Source organism: Struthio camelus, chromosome 1 (assembly GCF_040807025.1).
Source record: "Struthio camelus isolate bStrCam1 chromosome 1, bStrCam1.hap1, whole genome shotgun sequence".
Lineage (NCBI taxonomy): Eukaryota > Metazoa > Chordata > Aves > Struthioniformes > Struthionidae > Struthio > Struthio camelus.
The window spans coordinates 220,705,426-220,724,298 of record NC_090942.1 but is presented as its reverse complement, the minus strand read 5'-3'; the positions used below and the strand labels follow the sequence as shown (position 1 = coordinate 220,724,298).

Below are 18,873 nucleotides of genomic sequence, written 5' to 3'. Positions count from 1 at the left end.
GGCTGTTCGAAGAGGAACACACAAGAAGAAAAAGGATATTTGAATTTGGCCCTGTAAATAAACCATCTTTACAATGGACTGTGCCTGCAAGTAAGCTTTCCCAATGAACAAGAGAAATGCAATAGGCTGTGTTCTGTGCTAGTGAATTCACGCACGGCATGACCCCAAAGTCTCAATTCAGAGAAGAAGAAAAAGGGACATGGACGAGGAAGACCATCCTACCAGCTGGGGTTTAATCCCCGATTCGTTGAGGATGACTTCCAGGGTTCTGTTGATCCACGAATTTCTATAAGGATGTTTCTCTGGAGGGCGGTAGAGATCAAATATCACAAGTTTATTCTGACTGTCTGCGAGGCGCAAGAAATTACTTAGCTTGTAAACTGACTGATTCATTGCCTGGTTTTGATCTGCCCTTGACAGTGAGCCCATGCATGAAAATGGTTTGTCCTAGAAATAAATAAATACAAAAGGAAATCAATCAGTCAGTCACGTCCAGGGGAGTCAGCTGCATGCAAACAACTCTCATCTGTAAGAAGAAAAAACTCTGGCATCAACCCTCAGCAGGCGAGGATATTTGATTTTGCTTTGCCCTTCTACCCACAGGTCAGGGGAAATTATCCCAGGCTGTAATGACACTGCTTTTGGGATCTAAACTGTGTAGTTCACAGCTAGCTCTACTATGTCTCACTCTCCCACCATCCTGGCTGAGACTATCATACACAGCACCTTGCACAAGTAGCTATTGCCTTCTTTCTCCAGGCCATCAGTTCTTCTGCTGCTATGTTAAAGAGCCACGAGGACATCCAATAACCAAATATTGATAGGTCTCCGAGACATGAAAGCCAATGGAACAAAGCAAAGAGACCTCAGTTGAAGGATTTCTATTGTCTTCTTTGAGTTTTGGCTCAACTGATAGATCCTATCTTAACATTAATTCTAATAAGTAGTAGCCAGGTGGTATCTCTTCAATAGCCAGTTGATTAGTCCTTGATGACACTCACCTTAAGAAACCACGTTCCAGCATTCAGCTCCTTCAGGGTGTCCCAGGAGAACAACGCTGCATTTCGAGCAGTGTCATTGGGGTAGACCTCTCCAATGTTGGTTGTCCTCCTCAAGGTGCTGTCATGCATCAGGAAGGGAACCCCATCGTAGCTGTTGGAGAGCAAGAGGCCAGGTCACCTGGGGCACGGGTTTGTTCACGGCATGAGCAGACTCAAGCCAGGTCAGAACAATGTGTGGACTGCTGTGAATGTAGCGCTACGCACTCCCTCAGAGCAGAGGGTGGACTAGGGAAGGTGCCTGAGACTCAAGACACTAGGTTATTTCTAGCTTATATACTACTGAGAGACCTTGAATAAGTCAACCCTCTCTATGCCACAGTTTCCTCATGGGAAAAATGGAGATGGAGTCATTTATGCCATCCTCCCCCAAAAAGGATATTAAGTCTATGTCAGTAGAGCATCTAAACATAAGTATTTCCCTCACTCAAAGCCTAACTTCACACTGTCACACTGCTACTGAAATACCAATTAAAAAACTGACCACCTTACCCAGCATGTCAGCAGTTCATGGCAATGGATCCCATGCACAAGGGCAATTACACAGAATCACAGAACGGTTGAGGTTGGAAGGGACCTCTGGAGATCATCTAGTCCAACCTCCCTGCTCAAGCAGGGTCAGCTAGAGCACGTTGCCCAGGATCGCATCCAGGCGGGTTTTGAATATTTCCAGCGAAGGAGACTCCACAACCTCTCTGGGCAACCTGTGCCAGTATTCAGTCACTCTCACAGTAAAGAAGTTTTTCCTCAATTAAAGGTCTAATAATTAGGGCAAAGCTGTTATAAGCCTGTACACAATTTCCTGGCATTTTCTAACTCCGGTCCAGCCCTCACTGAGGTCTGGAAGCAGGCTGGGGTTGCAGCTCATCTTTATACTCTAAAAAGCATTTAAAATGCACTGTAGAAATAATGATTGTTAAATCAATAGCTCCAAACTTACCGGCTTTCCTGAGAACAATCATGCCCCACAGCTTGTATCACCAGGTGCCAACCGAGGGACCCTGCCCCATTTGTTAGTAAAACCTAATTGTCCAGAATTGCACAACTCCAAAAGGAACTCTTAGAATCACAGAATCACAGAATGGTTGAGGTTGGAAGGGACCTCTGGAGATCATCTGGTCCCACCTCCCTGCTCAAGCAGGGTCCTCTAGACCTTATTGCCCAGGATCACATCCAGACGGGTTTTGAGTATCTGCAGCGAAGGAGACTCCACTACCTCTCTGGGCAACCTGTGCCAGTGCTCTGTCACCCTCACAGGGAAGAAGTTTTTCCTCAGGTTCAGATGGAACTTCCTGCGGTTCAGTTTGTGCCCGTTGCCTCTTGTCCTGTCACTGGGCACCACGAAGAAGAGACTGGCCCCATCCTCTCAACACCTTCCCTTCAGATATGTGTACACATTGATGAGATCGCCTCTCAGTCTTCTCTTCTCCAGGCTGAACAGGCCCAGCTCTCGCAGCCTTTCTTCAGAGGAGAGATGCTCCAGTCCCCTCATCATCTTGGTAGCCCTCCGCTGGGCTCTCTCCAGCAGTGCCATGTCTCTCTTGGACTGGGGAGCCCAGCACTGGACCCAGTACTCCAGGTGAGGCCTCCCCAGGGCTGAGCAGAGGGGCAGGATCACTTCCCTTGACCTGCTGGCAACGCTCTTCCTAATGCACCCCAGGACACCATTGGCCTTCTTGGCCACAAGGGCACACTGCTGGCTCATGTTTAACTTGTTGTCCACCAGCACTCCCAGGTCCTTCTCGGCAGAGCTGCTTTCCAGCAGGTCAACCCCCAGCCTGTCCTGGTGCATGGGGTTATTCCTGCCTAGGTGCAGGACCCTGCACTTGCCTTTGTTGAACTTCAGGAGGTTCCTCTCCACCCAGCTCTCCAGCCTGTCCAGGCTCTCCAGCCTGTCCAGGTCCCTCGGAATGGCAGCACAGTCTTCTGGTGTGTCAGCCACTCCTTCCAGTTTAGTATCATCCGCAAACTTGCTGAGGGTGCACTCTGTCCCTTCCTCCAGGTCATCGATGAATACATTGAACAAGACTGGAGCCAGGACTGACCCCTAGGGGACACCGCTAGCTACAGGCCTCCAACTAGACTCTGCGCCACTGACCACAACCTTCTGAGCTCGGCCATCCAGCCAGTTCTCAATCCACCTCAGCGTCCACTCATCTAACCCACAGTTAAGCAACAGCTTATACTCCATGAGACACAATGTTTTCGTCTTACCTAATGGTGACATCTGTTTCAAGACCATCTCCACCATGTTCAACGGTCTTCTGAAATGACATCTCAGTGTTTTCTGGTGCCAGCTGCGAAGAAAGTGGCCTATAAGAAGGTTGTTTTCATACACACTGAAGAACTCAGTAAATACTTTCTATCTGTTTTTATCACCTCTGGTTTGTATTAAGGGACCACTATCTTGCTAAAGTGTACTGTGGTTCTGCAGTGGAAAGTCTTCACTTTTTTATACCTCAGTCACCATACCTATGTTGTCCCTCCAGAGCAGCGGCATCTTTGCTAGCAAACCTATGCAGTGATGACTCCGGCCTGTAATTCCAAACTAAAATGCATCCCCCCTCCACCCCTACAGATTTCTTCCTTCTTATAAAAAAAGAAGATGGTGATGATGTTAAAAATATGAAGGATGAAGGAATGATGTAAACTATCTTCACCTACCATTGGTGCTCCACGGTGTCCAATGAGGGCTGGCTTTGGTCCAAGTGTCCCCACCTCTCTGATGCAAGGAGAGTACATCCCCAGAGGTATCAAGAAAAGAAAGAGAAGGATAGCCAGGTATGGACCAACAATTATCACCTGAACAACTGCAAGAATTTGAAGGAGGAAGGCTAGAGTTAATCCACGTGGCAATAAATGGGTTTGCCTTGCAGCTTGACTTTTAATACGGCCCTCCAAAGCTGCTGGGCTTTGTCCCATCCCTCGTCCATCCCTTCTTCCCCTAACATTCACGTTCACTCCAACAACGTAATCCAGGAAAACATACTGCTCAGAGCAAGGACCTGAGATGCCTAGGCTAGAACTACAGGTTTGGTACTGTAGTTACAGCTCAGTGTGACTTAATTTCTTTTTCTGTAGAGGAGATGCAGTGAGATTTCCCATGTGGAGGAACAATCCTCAGCGGAAAGATGCTTATTTCTTCTTACTCGGATAAGGACAAGCACCATTTTGGAGTTTCAATCACAGTGAAGAAGAGGAAGAACCTTTCTTCTTCAACAGTCCTCTGTGCCCTTAGAGTTAAGTTTCCTCAGTTCATTCAGATGGCTATGAGTGACCTTCTGTATGCAATATAAGTGAGTTCTCCTGCTACAGACCCTGACTGCATGGGTATTGCACCTCAGAAACCTGCCAACCTGTTATCTAGGGCCTTCTCAGAAGTCTGTTGACGCATTACCCGACAGCCCCAGGGAGCAATGTTCACCTCAGAGAACAAAACAGCCTCTCTGCAAAGTGAGCACCTTTGGCCAACATTTCTTTCTTGGACGGATATCACCACCCCACTATATCACGGGCTCTGCAAGAACTGAGGTTTACACCAAGCTGATGTACTGATCTGAGTGTCCATTAGGCACTGCGGGTAATGTCTAGGGTCCCAGCATGACACCATCCCCACCCCCAGCTGCAGTTCAATGCAGGGAAATTCTAGGCAGGAAATGAAGTGCTCACATCAGCCCATTCTACCTGAGGGCAATGTTTGTGTTACAAATCGATGTTTGCAGATGGGTGTCAAGCGCATAATTTTGAATATACGGAGAAACTGAGTCAGAGAAAAAGGCAGTGCTGTAGTCAGGCTCTTCAGTAAGTGTTCCTGGTACCTGGCCTTGCACTTACAGTACTATATCATACTTCTCAGAGCTAGAAAGGAGCTCGCCAATGGATTACACCAGAAAAGGAAAACTAATGTCCTTACCAGCTGATCAAAAAGCACTTTTCCCTGTCTCAGCTGGCTTCTCCTGAGATCCATATGTCTGAAGTGGAATGACTGGACTGGAGAATCCATCTGAGACAGTGAAGCTGAATACTGTAAGAAAAGGTCAGCCAAAAGAGCTGCCACTGATTGCTTTCTCCTGCAGACAGAGAGCTGGCCAGATTTCCATGCAGGGCTCAGAACACAGGGACTTCTGCTGATCTCCTCAAGCATGGAAAATTGTACTTTGTCTCCCAGTTATGATCTAAATTCTGGTTGCTTGACACACTGAGGACAATATTGCAGAGCAAAAGGGACCCAGTTTGGAGAGATCCACTTAGCCCTCTTTGCAATAAGGTGTGCATGGATGGAAAGCTGGATAAAGTCCAGCTTAGATCTAAGCTCATTGCCTAGGTTTTCTGTAGCGCAGGAGAGAGACAGGCACTGTCAGGCAACAGCCTATATGTCTCCCACAGGCTAGGATGAGCTGCCTTCTGCAAGTTCCTGTCTCTCTACTTTGAGTAAGCCTGCTTGCTGAGCTGCCTGTGCAGTCAGTAGGGGCAAGCAGTCACAACACCTACTCTGGGCATCAAAAGTGGGAACTGCCAGTTTTGCTTCAACAGGTAGGGCAGTATTTGCTATAAGCCCTCCAGTTCAGCTAGTCCAAATGGCAAAACATGTTGACTCTGGTTACAGAACCATCACCTCTCAGTGCCTAAAGCAGGGTCTATATAGTACATAAAATGTCAGGGTCCATTCTCTGGCCCAGATGCAAATGCGTAGAGCACAGTTCACAGCAATAATAAAGCCAGACTGTTTTACCCCTCAAAGCAGGATTGCTGAAATCAAATTCCTTCCTGAGAATAATGTCTAGCCTATGATAACCCCCAAACCATGCCCAGTTATTGCCTTGGTATAGGCCAAAATTGTGCAAGGGAGCATGCAAACCAGTAATGAGTCTAGAAAGCCACAGGACAATGCATAGCCCCAAGCCTATCCCTGCTAATTTCCCATACAAAAAAAGCTATCTGCAGCTACAGGGCAGATGACGGGTGAAAGGACTTCTGTATACTTGTTTTCTCATGCTGACATGAGTCTTATATCATATTGGGAGCAGAGAGTAGAACTACTGTACCTTTCTTATCTGTTCTGATGGCATGCAGAGCCACGGGCCAGGACAGGAGGACCATTATGGTTATTGCCCCTATGTGGAGATAGGGAGCTGTGATCTGGCAGGGACAGAAAAGGATTTCAGTCAAAGGATGAAGCATGGAGACAGGCAGAAATAAATCCCAACGTAGCTACAACTTTCCACAGAGAAGGGTTGCTACCGCACGTACCAGCAGTTCACTCTCTCTTCTGCATCCAGGCTAAGGAGTAGCCCTTATTTCAGCATGCAGCTCTCCTTTCTCCTAAGCCAGCCACAGCAGACAAGGCTGTCCCTTCCTCGAAGGCTCAGCACACAGTCTCAGAGCGGGGTTCTCTCTCTCCATTACTGCTATGTCATAAAATGTGCGCATCTTCCAGAAAGCATCAATTTAATACAATCTAACCCAGTCCAGTCCAATCCAATCCAGGCAATAGTAGTCTCAATACTACACTGCAACTAGATCTTTAAACTGATGTCAACAAACCTGAGTGATAAAATTGGTATTTTACATCAGTATGGAACTAACTTGTGTAATATAAAAGATCCAGTTAATCTGGCACGTGAGTAACCATGGACTTTATTAGCCTCAAATACATCCTGCAGCACCTAGTCTTGCAAATTAACCATATATTCCAGACAAATAATTCATTCTCATTTATTTTAGGGAAACGCTTAGTCTTAGATCAAAACATTTAATTCACTTGTTTTAGTACTAATGGTATCTAATTGCATTTTTTCTCTTTTTGTTTTTGTTTTCGTTTTTTAACTTTCAACCTCAAGTTTGTGGCCTTGCAGATACTTTTCTTGTTTTACTAACAGAAAACAATAGATTTCTTAATGCTTTCAATACATTACATAATAGCTATTGCTAAATACAGTAATTGCACTTGATTTCTTTGGTCCTAAAGATTAAACAAGATCAGTTGAGAACCATTTCTGCACTTTTGATAAATACATAATCAGAATTGGAAGCCTAACAGATAGTTCGACATTATTGAGAGCTTGGCTCTTCATTCAAGTAATGTTGGTATAACACTCTTCATAAAACTTTGGAAATCTTACAGAGAAACCAATCCATTATTTTTCTTGTGCTCTTCAGAGACCTGTGGAACCAGCTGTAGCTAAAACTTGGAGCTATTAAATATGTGCTAGGGAAAAGAGCTATCCAGATGTCTTTTCTGTTGCTTAGTCCATATTCAAAGTAACAGCTGACTGCCAAAGAAAGCTGGTGGAGACAGGAGGTATGTCAGGAGTTCGTGTTATAATACGCAGCTACTCTCCAAGGCAGTTTGTGGAAGGTGGTAGTGCACAATCATTTCAAGATTTGTTTTTCAAAGTTTTAATTTAATTTCAACCCAGATGAATGATGATGATGATGGCTATTATTTTTTTCTAAACCAGTTTGTCCAACCTGTTGCTTGAAATCTAGAACATCTGATAGATGTTCATTTCAAGAGTAGGCTGGAAAATGCAACGTTCGTCTCATGGGATACACCAATATTTCCCAGCTATTTTTCCTTCCAAACTGGAACAAGAAAAAGCAGATACCAAACATTTTGCACAGCGCCGACCCTGTAAGTTGGAAGGGTTGAAGAAAGCAGACAGCTGACTTGCAGCAGTTGTGGAGAGACATTACTGTGCATGATACTGTCTGTCCCAGATACCCGATACCAATATCTTTCAACCAGAAGCAGGATTCAGTTATGTAAACAAAGGTGCCATTTGAGATGTCTGGGATATTTGAGATAGCTGCGCAAGACTAATGGATGTGACACAAGATCTACAAGAGACTCATGCCCTTTGGGAACAGCAGCAGGAGGCCAGGTGAAACACCTCAAAGGACACAGACATCTGCACTAAAGAGCACCAATGGGAACCTGAAGGCTTTTGTATCTACTTCTCCCCGTAAAGGGGCGGAGAAGCTTATGTCTTCTGTTTATCTTTGCCAGCACACAGCCCCAAGGTTACTGAACTTTGTAGAGCAGGGAAGAGTGTGTGATTAGCTGTCCCTTACAAACATCACATCCCAAAGAGGCTGCAGTGACTCTTGGGCTACCAATTGATTCCTCTTCCAGTCCATATGCATTGCTCTCCTGATATTCGCAAGTACTAAGTGAATGTGGGGAGAGATGATGTGCCTAAATAACATCTGTAAGGCAACTCTGTGGTCACAGGCTGCATACTTTCTTCTCAGTACACATGGGGACCTGGGTGCTCAGACACTGAACAGTACTGGGCAGCTCTCTCTTCCACCTTCAGATCTGCTGAAAGTCGAGAAGGCCAGCAGATCATGCACTCAGCTGTCCTGCATTCCACAGGTTGTCCCATCTCACACTGACATTCCCCACCTGCTGCGTAGGAACAGGTCAATGCACAGGTCAATGCTGTCCTGTCCTCAGGAGGATAAGCTCTCTGTGTCACAGCTGGAGAAAGGAAAGACTGAAATTTTGCTAATGTTAAGGCCACTGAACTGGCAGGAACTGAGTACAGAGCAAGTTCTTGCTCCAGCAACCCTGCCCACCCAAGGGGTCTGATTTACCCATCCTGGACACCTGCAGACAAACAGCACACGTATGATGTTTTTGTCAAAAACAAAGGATATGACCTTCCAAAATGAGACCTGTTCCATCAAACAGGTAGCTTGAAACCAAACCTCAGGTCTTGGCTTCCATTTTCCCAATAGGAAATGTTAAATCATAAGAAAAGTTTATGCAAAACTGCACAGTCTGCCAGTAAAATACACATGAAAACCATCACCCTATTGAAAGTTATCTACCTATTTCCACCAAATACTTCTATAAATAAACTGGGTTTTTTTTTCAAATAGATGTGCTGGCCCTTCTTACCTGGAATGACAGGCGGACAGTTTTCCATTGATCTCCCCACAGCACAGATAATATAAAGAGGGCTGTGACAGAGAAGCCCAGGACAAGAAAAGTCCCAATCTGGGGAGATAAACAGGGAATAAATCAGCTTCAGCATTTCTCCACGGGGAAAAAATGCATTTTCCTGGCAGATAGGATTGGGATGCATGAGCTATGCCAGCTCAGAGACAGAGCTAAAGGGAGTAAAAACATACCAATAGTGCTATTGGTTGGATTTTCTCTGTGGTAAGACCGATTTTAAGAGAGAGGTACCTAGTCTAAGTCATCCTTCAAGGCTCCCTCCACAACCAATGGAGAAAGACAGGAATTTTCAGAGGTGATTCATTCCAGCCTGCCTCTCTCTTTCTCAGTCTCTATTAATGTAGATGCAGCCTAGGTTATCAGCTTACATCAGATCCCTAACTTGTGCATGACTAAATTAAAAAGTGACAAATTCCATTCAAAAGAGACAACACAACTTCTTTATGCTACAAGTTTATTTATGCCTCTGCTATGCAACAAACTTCAGCAATTGCAAACAGTCCTATAATTCAGAGATGAGGGCTCACTTTTTAACTGCAAAAAGTGAGGAGATAGCTCAGTCTGGTCTTTGGCTTCTTGTCTAGTTCAATAATAACGCAGGTTATGATGGCAGGCTCTTCTTCATACGTCATCTAACTGCTGAGAACCAAATTCAAGTAGACAGTGCAACAACATCCTAACCTTTTTTCAGCAGGGATCCTACTGGATCTAATCTCTAATCTCTTCCACATAAGGATGCAGTTTCAATTTTTTCCACAAAAATCTCTATATAAAACTCACCTTTTTGGCTCTTCCAGGGGCCAATTTGCTCTAGTAAAGATGACTGTTGCCATTTTTTAAAAGAAGAAATAGATGATCAAGTATCTGTACATTCAGCCATTCTCTTACCACTGTAAGATTAAAGCCACTACATTCTCACCTAAGCTGCATGGCTAGAGGCTGATTTTTTAAATACCTTACATAACTTCCAAGAATTTCTTACAGAATGTGATTCTGAAACATCGCTTTGCAGCAACAACACCTTGAGAATTTGCTTCTCAACCTTCAAAACCCCAGGTGGCATTTCCCACACCCTCCAAAAGCCATATGGCACCAGGATGCCTTGGAAAAGCCAGATTTCTGTTCTGCAGAGATATCAGCCACTTTGCTTACAGCTGCTGGAGCCTGCTTCAGAGCAGAGACTTACACTGTGCCTCTCAAGAAAACTCTGCTTTTACAACACATTATCTATATGCAGGCACAAGTTACCTACATGTTACCACAACTACACATGTCAAATATAGACATCCTCATCTGAATGAGTCACCATAGGCTCCTTTTAGAGTCAGTGGGGGGAGAAAAGGTACTTCAGATGTGATTCATCTGCTCTTAATTTAGAGGTTTACAACCAGCTGGATGAATTGCATTCTCAGAGGCTCTGTTTCCCTCTACCAACTGTGCAGGGAGGCTGAGGGGATTAACTCAGGTGGAGACATCATTCTCATGGGTATCTAAAGTCTCCTAAGATTAATGTCTTCCCTCTATGCCTTCCCTCCTAATCTATGCTGCTGTTTCATGCAGAGGAATTCCACAGACTCGTTTAGTTTAAAGTACAGATTAGGGTTACCACAAAGCTCTGACTCTCCCCACCTTGTGACTCCAGTGCAGGTACAGCTGTTGACCTTCTGCAAGCAAACACATCGCTAGGACCTGGGAAACCAAGAAGACATGGTTTGTATCCTGCTATAGAATGATGAAATGTGTTTGGTGGGGTATGTCTGGAGTTATTTTTGCATTGGAAAATCAAATGACACTAGGACTTTCTGTAAAATGGCATGGCTGTTAGTAACATCAGTGTATGGGGAGGACCGGAGGGTGTTTTGTTATTGAAAATATACTCCTGAAATGGCCAAGCACACATCAAGATCACCCTGCAGGACCACAGCCTTCCACAAGTAACAGATAATTGGGCACTTCAGTCACTTCTAATGACTCTTCTTTCTCTGAGAAGACAAACTCTGAAAGAGGGAGGCTGGCAGGGCCAACAGCCATAACGCAAACCAACATAGCACTAACTTTGCCTATCTTCTGTTCATTCATCGTGATTAGAGGCATATCAGCCATAGGAGAGATAAGCTTAGCAGAGAATATAGATCATGGGAGCAGTTCACAGAGAATGGAATTACTGTTGAAGATCTTAATCTAGCCCCATCAAAATAAGTTGTTCTTAAAAAAAAAAAAAAAAAAAAAAGGAGGGGAACACCTTCAAAATCTCCTCTTCTCTGCAAGCAACGTTACAAGCACCTGGTCCTTGCCTAAGGTATATTCAAGCAGTTAATTCACAGGCCATGCTCAGCTGGAATTTTCCCCCCATCTCTGACATGCAGGATAACTTCTAAATGAACTATTCAGCTCATCTGGAAATGATGTCTGAGGGAAAGCTCATTCTTATGGCTGATAACAACAGCTCGTTATCTGTATACAACAAGAATGAGCAACAGGTTTCATCCTCAGAGAGTGAAGAAGGAACTCTTCCAGTTGCACAGTTGGTCAGTGTAGGAGAACACATCTTGATGGACCAGTGAGCAGGTGTGATGTGGACAACGTCTATCCTGTACGGGTACTGGCACCGTCAGCTTGAGTTTTATTTGCTTTCCATGCACCTCTGAAACTTAGAACAATATCTCCAGCCACAGTCACCTAGCTTTATCCTGCTCCTCAAAAAGTGCCTCAAGACCTGCCTAACATTCTCCTATACTGAGAGCAGCTGGCTTTAGCAATGTCTCACATGCTTGCACCTACAGAGGACTTCAGGGAAAGGGACAACCAGCACCAGCAGGTCTGGCTCCTCCGCACATATCCAGGGACACAAGCACATCGACACGGGGACTTTGGTGACCAATACAAGAGGTCTGTCTATTCCTGTTGAGGCTAGAGTCAGGGTCCCTCTTGCCAGTCCCGCTGTCTCCCTGAATCTTACAGCCTCCAGCACTTGTACTCTTCTCTTCTTCAGTTACATTAAGAGGTGCAGAAGTGCCTCCCTCAACAATCTACCCGCAAAGTAGTAACCAAGGGACGCTTCCCTGTGCCAAGAGAGAAGGATTCACTGCAGAGAGGACTGCACCTTTGTCTCCCTCTTTCTGAGTGGGTGCACTGACCACAGGTTGTGCTGCAAGAGGATGGATAATGGACTCTCCCCTCTCTGTTTCACATGGAAATGGCCATTTGTTGATTCAGTACTGCTGGTAAGGTTTAGACAGGCTCTGAGCTTGCTGCCACATAGATGTAGAAGCTGGCAGTTAGCCACCGAACTTATGTAAAACATCTGCTCACTTAGACACTCTTAATAGCAGAATTACGTATCTACCTTCATTTTCTGGCAAAAATTCAGGTACTCGGAGCTTCTTCAGCCCAGCCTCTTAGGCATAGTGCTTTGAGATCACTCTTTGGCCTTCAGTGCCAATGTACTGCTCTGAGTCCTCTCTTAGCAAAGGCCACAACACATCTGAATCTCTTTACTTTATACAGTCACAAGTCATGTCCCCAAAGCCCTTGGAAAAAACATAGTTGAACTGCAGAGAGAAAAATACTATCTGCTGGCATTTCAAATACTGAATAAGGAAACTTTTTTTCTTCTCTACTGAGCCTGAACTGTCCTTCAATTAGATCCCTCAGTTTAACCTTTTAGCTGTAATGGGGATGGGAAAATTGTCTTGCAGAGCAACAACAATAGAATTAATTGTAACTGATTGTCTGAAAAAATTACACTGATGAACGCAGACGGAGAGACCGCAAGAGCTTTGTTCTGCAGCGTTTTGTTCAGCCATCGGTGGCTGGTGGGCAGAAGAGTGTTTGCTTCATTGGTTCACAATAATGACATGGAAGCAAGCCTGCAGGGCTCTGGTCATCATTAAGGAAGAGGGTAAGGCACTCACAAACAAAACCAGGCCAGCCACCGCTTGCCATAAAATCTCTCTGCTCCAACAAAAGCATCAGCATGCTCAGTTTTGTAATGTGACAGACTACTGATGCAAAACTTCATAAGGAAAGTTTGCCTCTCCTCTTGACAGACAGCAAATACGCAGCTTGGAGACTGCATCCAGAACTGCTGTGGAAACCATGCCTGAGTAAAGATCTCCAATCCTTCTCGCACCTTCACTGTTCAATATGAACGTGTTTCAGTATGGGGGCAACTCCACTGGCCACGGAATGTATAGGAGCAATCCAAATGCTGGCCAGTGTTCACACGGAGAAGTTTATCCAGACATGGAAGGGCTGAGTTGCCTTTATTACCTTGTCAGGCTGCCAGTGTTTTAGAGGGGAGTTCATCAGCGGCTACAGTGAAAGGCCAGGCGCTGCCTCTGCTCTCTCTCAGCAGTCTGCACACACTAGAATATTATTCCCTATCAGTAACAGCTCTCTACTTTGAACCCTACGGTATAGATGCAGTTATACACATGGAACTATTCTGCACAGAAACTCTGGATGACTCTGCCATATGAGGCCTCTTTAAGCATTTATAATGCAGACATGCCTGCCTGCCACGTGGGGTGCAGGCTGGGAAGACGCTGAGACAGGGAAGCTCTGCACTTAGCGATGGAGGAATGTCTCTTGGCAGCATTTTTCACTGAAAAGAGCCCTGCTGGGACAAGCGCTGCCCAGTCACAGCAGGCATCGTTCTCCCTTCTCCTCTGTCACACGTCCCTGCAGGCCAGCAGACGGGCAGCACGTGGACCTGCATGCAGGTATGCCTCCTTCACATGACTCCCGTGGTAGAGTTGTCACTGACAACCTGCGGATAGGCGTGTCCCCATCACATGACCCTGCATGTATAGATGCACTTCCATTAGACAACCTTGCCTGCATGTGTGTTCCCCTTGCCAGACCCCCCCAGCCCAGCAAGGAAGGATGCTCCCATCCCAGGAACCCGCATGCAGATACATATCTCGTTCGTATAATCTCTAGCACAACCAGCGTCTTAGGAAGCAAGGCGAAAACAAACTTCAACACTGAGCCAATGTGGTCACTGCTGACCAGGCTTCAGAAAGGAAGTTCAATGTGTGTCAAAAATCTGGTGTGGAACAGACCATGGCCATACCCTACATACCTCTAATCTAGCTGATACCAATAATCTTTCATCTCACAGAAATGTCACACACCCTAAGATGTGCCAGCAAATCAACACAGCCAGTATTTCTGCTGTATTAAACCCTCTGAACATCACTTAAGAAGGAGACCGAAGAGATCAGGGAAGTGTGGGTCCTCTCTGAGGTTTCTCAAGCTAGAGCTGTATCTGTGGAGATTAATGTTTTTGCTGGAATAGTGCTAGACTGATGCAGTCTAAGGCGGCAGGTGCCAGACTTGCTATAGTCATGCACTTCTCCCACTCCCCCATGAAAAAAAAACACATGAAAAACTCCTTGAGATAGCAGGAGTATGAATGGTAGTGTTGCTGTTGATTACTTTCCTCATTCCTCTTTCTTTCTTAGCCTAATCATAGGATTTAGGTAACAGCTCTGGCAGTGTTGGGCTTTGTGCCTCGCAACGCCCACTGCTCCTCAAAACAGATGCACGCAGCAATCTTGCCAAACTATGCATAATGACATGATGGTGCAAGCAAGAGGGACCAGTTCTTCTCAAAATACCCAGTGGCTTTGATTCAGCTGCTAAACAGCTGCACTAAAGCAAGGAGCAAATGGTCCCTCATCGTAGGGGCTGTTCCCAGGGCTGAGACACCTCTGAAGTGTTTCTGTCACCAGCCTTGTCCAATAGTATCCAACCTCCTCAGTCTTTCAGCTTTATTCTTGTTTCACCCCTCTGAGCAAGGCAAATCCTGTTCAGTTTGTTTGAGAGAAGCAAGGTATTGGGATGGGAAGGACATGTCCACGCACTGAAGACAAGAACCAAGACTGAACTGAAACATGTAGGACACCAGTTTCCCATCATATTTTCTTTCTGGCTTTAGTTTGCCCTGACCTGCCCGCAGCTTCCAGCTATCACATCACTGCTTGTTACGAAGATTTGAATTTAGTCCTAATCTGTCACACAATCCCTTGTTGCTAAGGATGTGAAGCTCCTCTAATAAGACCACTGGACTTTCTGGGACACCTGCTGGTGGACCAGCCTTTTCTTTGGATTCAGACAGGGCATGAACAAGCTTGGAGCTGACACACCAGATCCAGGAGTCTTCATGCCCAGGAAATCACGCACATCCCATTTCTATCCACACTGTGATGGGTCAGTGTGATCCTGAGGCTGGCTCCAGACTTGCACTTTGCCAAGGTACAGTCTCAGAAGTATCCAAATTACACAGGCATCCTTGGCAAAGCTAAGACAAGTCAGGGTTGCCCAAAGTAGCATTGTAACCACTGAACTGCCAGCACTGCTCCACAGCAGCTGGGAAAGCCAGCTAGACTTTGCCGGGTGAACAACAGACCTCAAGCCATAGAGCCACCAGTGTGCAGCAATATTCTTGTCATCAAATATTGTTATTTGTCCTACTCAAAGCTAAGTTAGTCCACAGCATCTGTGGCGCTTTTGGTGCTGAGGGCACGGCCAAGCAGCCGTCCTACTTATCACTTTGTTTCTTTTATTTCTAGCACTAGGACAAAATTACTGTTTATTTGTACTTCAGCAGGAACAAAGGACCCCAGAACCCTATTGTGTTAGGCACTGCTTGGACAAAGCAAAAAGTGGTTCCCTGACATGAGCAATTTACAGAGTGACTATAAGATGACACAACAGGGAATGAGTAATAACAGCAGGAAATTATGATAAAAGCTGGTTGTCTTGGTCACAGAGGCGAGTCAAAGCCACAACCACAGCATCGGCCCTTGGCATTTCAAAATGAAAATTGGAGCATGCATGAGCCTGAATGCAGACTCTAGTCCTTGGAATTAAAGTGATGTCTTAGTCTACAGCTCTGAATGCAAAGGGTGGAAACTTCTGCAACTGTGTTTATTTGGGGGTTAGAGCCTATGAGGGAAAGGAAATGGAAGAAAGGATGAGGGGGTAGAAATTTTAGGAAGCATATGCTTTTTTCATTTTTCCAGTAATCAAAGCAGACAGCAGATCAGAAGTCCACAGAAAATTTCATAGGATTTGGAAAAGTGAAGATTTCATGAACATTGCCTCTTTGGGCACAAACTTCAGCAGAGTGTTTTGTGAGCACATTTGCAGACTGTAACTGCAGAGAAACTCTGCAGTAAAGCAGAGAGAATCAAGGATGCTTCAGTGATAATGTTTCCCTTCTTCTAATGAGCATTATTATTCAAGATCAGACAAATAATTCAGCTTTGACGACATATCACCACTGCTATATGACTCAGAGCTCCATATTTCCCTGCTGTGAAAACAAGAAACTTCAGCTTCCACTATATCTAAATCTGGCTACTGCTGACATGGCTTCCCTTGGATTCGAGGAGAGACTGGACAAATTCATTGAAGAGAAATCACTGGAAGAAATCACAGAATCTATACCTAGGTTAGAAAACCCAGATGAACACCAGGAGAAAGTATCGTAAATGCTGGTTGTGTTCCCACCCTTCCCCAGACATTCACTCTCAGTGACAGGAGTATGGGCTAGATTTAACTTTGGTCTAACACATTAAAACCATCCCTATATTCACTTCTTACCATGAAAACGAATTGCTTACAAGGAGTGTTACTTACCAATAAAAGCGTGATGTACATGAACAGGATTGCAGCCACAATCAGAAGAACAACAGACCAGAGAAACCAGAAGCCTAGATTTCCATAGTTATACCTAAAAGGCAATGATTTTTATAAAATCTAAGTAATAATTAATTTTGATAAAAGAAGCCCCAAAAGTACACCTTTGGAGCACAGTTCCTTGGAATGGCTAGAAAAGATTTTTTTTTTTTTTTTGAGCACTTCACGATCCATTTCTGGATTGATCCAACAAAACATTGCTAGCTCTGATGAGCACAGACTACTGGAACCCAAATCACATTGTTCTGAATGTTATTGTGTTTTTATATAAGGTACAAGCATCACGTCATCTCCGCCTGGCAGCCAACCACTACAGATTGCTGTGGATGAGTTGATGTGTTTTCTGGAACACGGAGCTGCCTATTCTCACCGGTATCAATAGCGGTGCTGGCTAATAGCACTGCTAGTAGATTTAATAATGCTTGTGTTAATTTAGCACATGGGTTGGAGGAAAACAACAGCCCTGTACCCTGAAATCTTGAACCTTTCAAAGTAATAAAATAAAGAGAAAGGGAAGAAGAGCCTACTTTGGTATGTATAATAGTTGTCAGGAGACTCAGTTTCCCAAAACCAAGATGAATGCATCAAACACCAGACCAAGACTCCGCTGTGCTGGGGCAGTAAAACACAGGACCAAATTGATGGCCTTGCTCCAGAGAGCTCACAGTCTAACCATAAGAGACAGCACCTTGTTGCAGACAAGGCAGCATGACGAAATGATGAGATGGTGCAGTTCAGGCTGACGGCCTCCGTTGTCGGCCTGCCAGCAGCCTGAACACTGGCAAGCTGTTGTGTAGGGCACCATGCAAGAAAGGGATTCAAGGCAGGTTTGGAAGGAGCATGAAGTGTTAACATCAGAAAGCTGGAGGCACTGCAGAGGCATAGTGCAGGTTGAGAGAGGGATGCTGCACTGTTATGGACCCAAAGGCTCACTAAGAATGAGTGACCTTATTATACTTTTCCTCTCAGTAACAGTTGAGCTCTTTACATGGCAACTAATTTTAGCGGTTGATTTGCATAACTGTTATTGTCTACACTGCAGAAGGAAAGGAGCTGTACAAATCCTTGATGGTTGTTTCGCAGTTCCTAGACTGGGAACATGCAAATCTCTTTGCACTGAAATAGCTGTTGCAATGCCTCCAACACCAACCACTACATTTCTTCAGAGGGAGCAAAAAAAAAAAAAACTCAGAAAAGGAAATAAAAAACTATTTAGTCCCTTTCATTCCATCTTCCTAATTTTCCTTCCTCTACTGCCCTTCTTATATGCTGGGAAGTCTCTGGTCCTCAGAGAGACTGTTCAACCGGAGCTTAAAGCCTTGGCTTTGAGAGGAGGGCAGCCTCTGAGTTTATGGCAATAGAACAGCATCCAGAACGCTCCTGCTCTGTCCTCAGCAGAAAACATTCCCTGCTCTGACCACAGGCAAGTTTTTTCATCTCCCTGCCCCTTGATTCCCCCTCTGTCAAGCAGATACCATACCCGTTTTGCCTTGTCCATGCAAAGCTAAGCCATAGCGCAGATTCCGAAGTTATCAGCGGACCCGCTGCAGCCAGCATGGCATCCAAGCTGATTAATCCTTTGAGGAATCGGTGTTAATCAGCTAGGGTGGTGATGCTGCTTTGAGATTTCAGTGACTCTGGCCAGTGCCAGAGAGGTGTTGACTGATTTTTGCACTATGTAGGCAGACGGTGAGGCTGGGCATGCTCTATGCGCGTGCATGGGGACAGTCAGAACGGGGTATCCAGGCTTGCCTGGGGGCTCTGAAGTGCTTTTGTATGACAAGAAATAAACATTTACGCTAGAAACATGGGCCTTCCCACCAAAATCCTCCTGAAAACATGGAAATGATGCTACAAGAAAGCTGCAGACCGTCAGAGAAGAAAAGGTGGAGCTGAAGAAATGAAAGAGATGAGCAAAAATAGGAAAGGCAGGTCAGCAGCATTTGGTTCAGGAGGAGGCATGAGAAGCTCTTTTGGCTGCGTCATTGGGAAGCTGGCAGCACATTTCAGCTTTCAGAGCTTTCCTCTGCATCCTTTCCAATTTTCCTCACAAAATCACGTTTACACCTCTAAATTGCAGCCCAGCAAAGGCAACCCTCAGCACCTCTGAAATCACTGTTCAGGGCTACAAAGATGATG

The 18,873-nt window shown here is 45.1% G+C and overlaps 1 protein-coding gene across 9 annotated transcripts in view; it reads right to left on the bottom strand.

Moving 5' to 3' along the window:
• The window catches only part of GDPD4 (glycerophosphodiester phosphodiesterase domain containing 4), a 51,398-nt gene that overhangs the window by 7,192 nt on the left and 25,333 nt on the right, over positions 1 to 18,873 (bottom strand). For all 9 annotated transcript variants that reach the window (XM_009688294.2, XM_009688291.2, XM_009688293.2 and 6 more), the window contains 8 exons: positions 16,675 to 16,768; positions 10,654 to 10,713; positions 8,965 to 9,063; positions 6,104 to 6,197; positions 3,723 to 3,868; positions 3,273 to 3,355; positions 1,002 to 1,152; positions 223 to 447 (listed from right to left, as the gene is read on the bottom strand). In XM_009688294.2, the coding sequence (XP_009686589.1) occupies positions 223 to 447; positions 1,002 to 1,152; positions 3,273 to 3,355; positions 3,723 to 3,868; positions 6,104 to 6,197; positions 8,965 to 9,063; positions 10,654 to 10,713; positions 16,675 to 16,768 (952 nt within the window). The remainder of the gene's footprint in view (positions 1 to 222; positions 448 to 1,001; positions 1,153 to 3,272; positions 3,356 to 3,722; positions 3,869 to 6,103; positions 6,198 to 8,964; positions 9,064 to 10,653; positions 10,714 to 16,674; positions 16,769 to 18,873) is intronic.